The sequence below is a fragment of the Parus major genome, unplaced genomic scaffold (genome assembly GCF_001522545.3).
Source record: "Parus major isolate Abel unplaced genomic scaffold, Parus_major1.1 Scaffold444, whole genome shotgun sequence".
NCBI classification, from domain to species: Eukaryota; Metazoa; Chordata; class Aves; order Passeriformes; family Paridae; genus Parus; species Parus major.
Window position 1 is genome coordinate 14,095 of NW_015379348.1, and position 4,746 is coordinate 18,840.

General features: G+C 61.3%; 1 protein-coding gene across 1 annotated transcript in view; it reads left to right on the plus strand.

The window, feature by feature from the left end:
• The window catches only part of LOC107199126 (disintegrin and metalloproteinase domain-containing protein 19-like), a gene marked incomplete at its 5' end in the record, with an annotated part of 27,687 nt that overhangs the window by 14,089 nt on the left and 8,852 nt on the right, over nucleotides 1–4,746 (plus strand). Inside the window, 6 exons of the mRNA XM_015616462.1 lie at nucleotides 261–413; nucleotides 965–1,160; nucleotides 1,581–1,689; nucleotides 2,144–2,348; nucleotides 3,272–3,349; nucleotides 4,406–4,670. Coding sequence (XP_015471948.1) covers nucleotides 261–413; nucleotides 965–1,160; nucleotides 1,581–1,689; nucleotides 2,144–2,348; nucleotides 3,272–3,349; nucleotides 4,406–4,670 — 1,006 coding nt within the window. The remainder of the gene's footprint in view (nucleotides 1–260; nucleotides 414–964; nucleotides 1,161–1,580; nucleotides 1,690–2,143; nucleotides 2,349–3,271; nucleotides 3,350–4,405; nucleotides 4,671–4,746) is intronic.

A 4,746-nucleotide genomic window follows, 5' to 3' on the forward strand; every position in this document is an offset into this window, starting at 1 on the left:
CTGGGGGTACAGTGACCTTTCTGGGGGTACATTGACCCTGGGGGTACAGAGTGACCCTCCTGCCGCCCACCTCAGCTGAGGGAATTGTGCACAGAGCATTTCCAAGGGTAGGGCTTGCTGTCAGCACAGGGACTCCATCCCAAGGGCTTTTCCCATTTATCCCAGTCCTGACTTTCTCCTTGACTTTTCCCTTGAGTGCCCAGTTCTTCCTCACGCCCTCCGTGCCTCAGTTTCCCCACGTGCCGTGACGGGTGGGGAAGGGGCTGGGGCGGCGCTGGGGAAGGGATGGAACCATTGCCCACGGAGTCCTCCTCTCCACGCAGGAATGCACCAACCCCTGCTGCAACGCTCACAACTGCACGCTGAAGCAGGGAGCGCAGTGTGCCCACGGGGACTGCTGCCACAGCTGCAGGGTGAGACCCCCACCCTGCCCCCCTGTGCCCCTGGGATGAGGGGACACCCGGCCCTGCTGCTCCCTCCTGTGCTGCTGGTCCATCACAGCCCAGTGCCCGCTGAGCAGGGACCAGGTGTAACCTTGTGTCTGAGGAGAACCATGGAATGGGCAGGGTGGGGAGGACCCCTGAGCCCCCCCAGTGTCACCCCAGCCATGGCAGGGACAGCTCCCACTGTCCCAGGAGCTCCAGCCCCAGTGTCCAGCCTGGCCTTGGGCACTGCCAGGGATCCAGGGGCTGCTCTGGGCACCTGGGACAGCCCTGCCCACCCTGCCAGGAACAATCCCTGCCCAAATCCCACCCAGCCCTGCCCTCTGGCACTGGGAGCCATTCCCTGTGTCCTGTCCCTGCAGACTCCAAACTCCCTCTCCAGGAGAATTCCCTCTGGCAGCTTTGTGGCTGGGGTCCAGCTGGGGGATGTGTCCCTTGCCAGCCCCCAGCAGTCTCCAGGGTCCCTGTGAGGTGCCACCCTGTCCCCTCGGCTCTGTGCCGACGCTGCCCTGTCCCTGCAGCTGAAGGTGGCGGGGACGATGTGCCGGGAAGCCGCGGGATCCTGTGACCTGCCGGAGTTCTGCACCGGAGCGTCTCCGTACTGCCCAGCCAACGTGTACCTGCTGGACGGCTCGTCCTGTGCACACGGGGAGGCCTACTGCACCAACGGCATGTGCATGAGCCACCAGCAGCAGTGCCTGCAGCTCTGGGGACCAGGTGTGTGCCCCTGCCCTGCAGCACAGCCCTGGCGCTCAGAGCTGGCTCCCCACACCTGCCCGTGGCCCCTGCCTAGGCTGGGGGTGGTGGGGCTGTCCCAGGAGCCCAGAGCAGCCCCTGGATCCCTGCAGTGCCCAAGGCCAGGCTGGACACTGAGAGCTCCTGGGACAGGGGGAGCTGTCCCTGCCATGGCTGGGGTGGCACTGGGGGGGTTTGAGGTCTCTTCCAACCCAAATCATTCTATGACCAAAATCCTGCACAAGACTCCAGAGAAAAGGGAATTTCCTCCCTGCTGTCCTTGGCCCGGCACCCACAGCAGCAGCTCTTGGGAGACCTTTCCACGGCACTTCCTCCACGAGCACCCAGCTGCTGCTGTCGGGATTCCTGTCCCCGTGCCCCAGGACTGTCCCCTGTGTGCAGGAGCGTGGCCAGCACCAGATGCCTGTTTCCAGGACGTGAACATGGCCGGGAACACCTACGGCAACTGCGGCAAGGACAGCCAGGGCCGCTACGTCAAGTGTGACAAGAGGTGAGCGCAGGGCTGGCTCTGGGGCTGCCCCTGCCCATTCTCCAGGCACCAGCCCCTGCTCTGGAGCCAGGGAAGCCACCAGGCCCGTCCTGGGCTCTGTCCCCATCGCTGCTGGGAGGTTGCACTTGGTGATCTCCGGGTGTTTTCCAACCTCAGCCATCCTGGGATTGTCCCACAGCCAGCACCTCCCAGCCCAGGCTGATGGAAAAGGAAAGCCAGTGCCAGAGGGAGGTGATTTTTAGGCAGTGTGTGCTCCCCGGTATTCCCAGAGATTCCAGGGATGTTAGAGGCTCCCCTGGCTGTTTCCTTCCATCATTGCTGTCCATGGTTTAACCCGCTGAGCCTCTCCAGCGTGGCCATAAATTCGGTGGGAATGATCCCAGGGGTGAGGGATGGTGGGGCTGGCAGGGTGAGGGGTGCCCCACGTCCCCTCTGTGAGCTGTGCCCGCTCCAGGGATGCCATGTGTGGGAAGATCCAGTGCCAGAGCTCTGCCAAGAAGCCTCAGGGGACCAACACGGTGTCCATCGACACCACGATCCGCTTCAAGGGCCGGGAGGTCAAGTGCCGCGGCACCTTCGTCTACAGCGCCAGGGACGACCAGGAGGACCTGTCCGACCCCGGGCTGGTCCTGACGGGCACCAAGTGTGGAGAGGGGATGGTGAGTGCCCCTTCCTGGGTGGGCTCTCCTGTGGGTCACCATCTCGGGGCTCTGACCCAGCTCCAGGGCGCTCTTCCCAGCGCCACAGCCAGGGATGGGATGTGGTTCCTCCCACGCCTGCAGACGTTGGCTCGGTGACACCTCGACTGCTGTCACCAGGTGTTCATAGGGTTCTTCTATGAACCAGGTGTTCACCACATTCTTCTCACCTGGGCCATTTTTGGGCATCACCGGGTGCTCAGTCATGTTTAGGCCACCGAATTGTTCTCTCTGCCCTCTAAGCCTCTTCACCAAATCCGTTCAGAGTGGAGCAACCCCAGCGGGAACTGCCCCAGGATTTGATGGATGTGTCTCCTCCTATCCAGAGATTGTTTCCCAGAGGAAACAGGAAACTGCCAGGAATCAGCAGGACAGATCCAGTGCTAACTGGGCTGACTGGGGATCTCCTCTGCAGCTCCTGCATCTCCAGGGGCTTCAGAGGGGGTCACTTGAGCTGAGAGAGGGCAGAGGCTGGCGGAGGACACGGAAGGAGGGATGTTCCAGAGAGAGCTGTGCAGACACAGCCTTCCCTGTTTGGCTTTTTAACAGTGATATTTTCATTGGGAAGGCCAAAACAGTGACATTTTCATGAGGAAATATGGCCAGTTTTGAAATCCAGCATTGTTTCTGTTGGCCAGTGCCTGGGTTTTAGGGCCAAATGGGAAATGGTTTCTCCAGGAGCTGGCAGGTGGGCTGTGTGGAGAGGGCTGGGAGCGGCGGGGCTGGGCTCTGCCTGGATAGGGAATGGGAGCCAAATGCATTGACTGGAACGATGCCATTTCACCCCCCTGCATTTCCCAACATCCTCTGGAGAACCCCCACCCGTGCCAGCAGTGCCCTGTCCTGGGTCCCTGTCTGACCTCAGCCCCTCGTGTCCCTGCCAGGTGTGCAAGGACCGGCGGTGCCAGAACGCGTCGCTCTTGGAGCTGGAGGAGTGCGTGTCCCGCTGCCACGGCCACGGGGTGAGCTCCTGCCAGGACCTGCAGGGCCTCCAGCCAAACCAAGTGTCTCCCCCAGCCATGGGCCCCGTGACCCAGTGGATTTCTGCCTTTCAGACCTGCCCCATGTCCCAGCTGCAGGAGGGGCTGGGCTGGGACCTTTGCTCGCCCACGCCCAAGTGAGAGGAAGGAGATGGTTTGTGGTGTAAGCACCATCTGCAAAACTTGGATGAGGGTCTGATTTGAGCTTTGAGAGGAGCTCAGAGCAGGTGCCTGGTCCCCCTGAGAGCAAAACAAGAGTTGGAAGGAGAGCTGGGACGGTGGGAAGGCAGGGAATGGTTCAGGGAACGGGAGGAGATGCTGCTCTCCAGAGCTGAATACAGATAACAGGGGTTGAGCTCTCTGGAGTGCAGGGCATTGCCAGATGAGAAAACACAAACTGCTGTGGGAATTCCTGCTGGGTCATGGAAGGGATGTGACAGATAAAACATCTGATTTACCCTTTTGTGACAGGTAAAACATCCACATCTACCCTTTTGTTCTGCCCAGCATGGCTAAGGCTCTCAGAGCTGGAGTTGGTCAGCCTGGAGAAGAGAAGGTTCTAGGGAGACCTTCTGGCACCTTCCAGCACTAAAAGGGGCTTACAAATAAGGGAGAGTGTGTTTTTTCATGGGCAGATACTGACAGGACCAGGGGAACGGCTTCAGAGTGAAAGAAGAGGTGTAGATGGGGTTTTGAGCAGGGATTGTTCCTGGCAGGGTGGGCAGGGCTGGGATGGGATTCCCAGAGCAGCTGGGGCTGTCCCTGGATCCCTGGCAGTGCCCAAGGCCAGGCTGGACACTGGGGCTGGAGCTCCTGGGACAGTGGGAGCTGTCCCTGCCCTGGATGGGGTGGGAATGGAGAAACTTTAAGATCTCTTCCAACCCAAACCATTCCAGGATTCTGTGATGTCCCAGGGGCAGCACTGTCAGGGGTGAAGCTTCATCAACCCAGACTTCTGTCACCACCTGTTCATTCCTGCCCTGTGGACCATCATCCCACACAGCCCTGCTGGTGTCCAACCCTCTCCTCTGTCCCCAGGTCTGCAACAGCAACAAGAACTGTCACTGTGACCCCGGCTGGGCCCCCCCGTTCTGCGAGAAGCCGGGCCTGGGTGGCAGCGTGGACAGCGGTCCTGTGCAGAGCCACAGTGAGTCCCAGCTTGTCCCCAGGGCCCTGGGCTGCTCCTGTCCTGTCTGCAGGGGTGCCAGGGGAGGGCTGTTCCTGTCTGCAGTGGTGCCAGGGGAGGGCTGCTCCTGTCCTGTCCTGCAGTGGTGCCAGGGGAGGGCTGCTCCTGTCTGCAGTGGTGCCAGGGGAGGGCTGCTCCTCCCTGCAGTGGTGCCAGGGGAGGGCTCCGTGCTCCCAGGGCGGCTGGGTGGGGT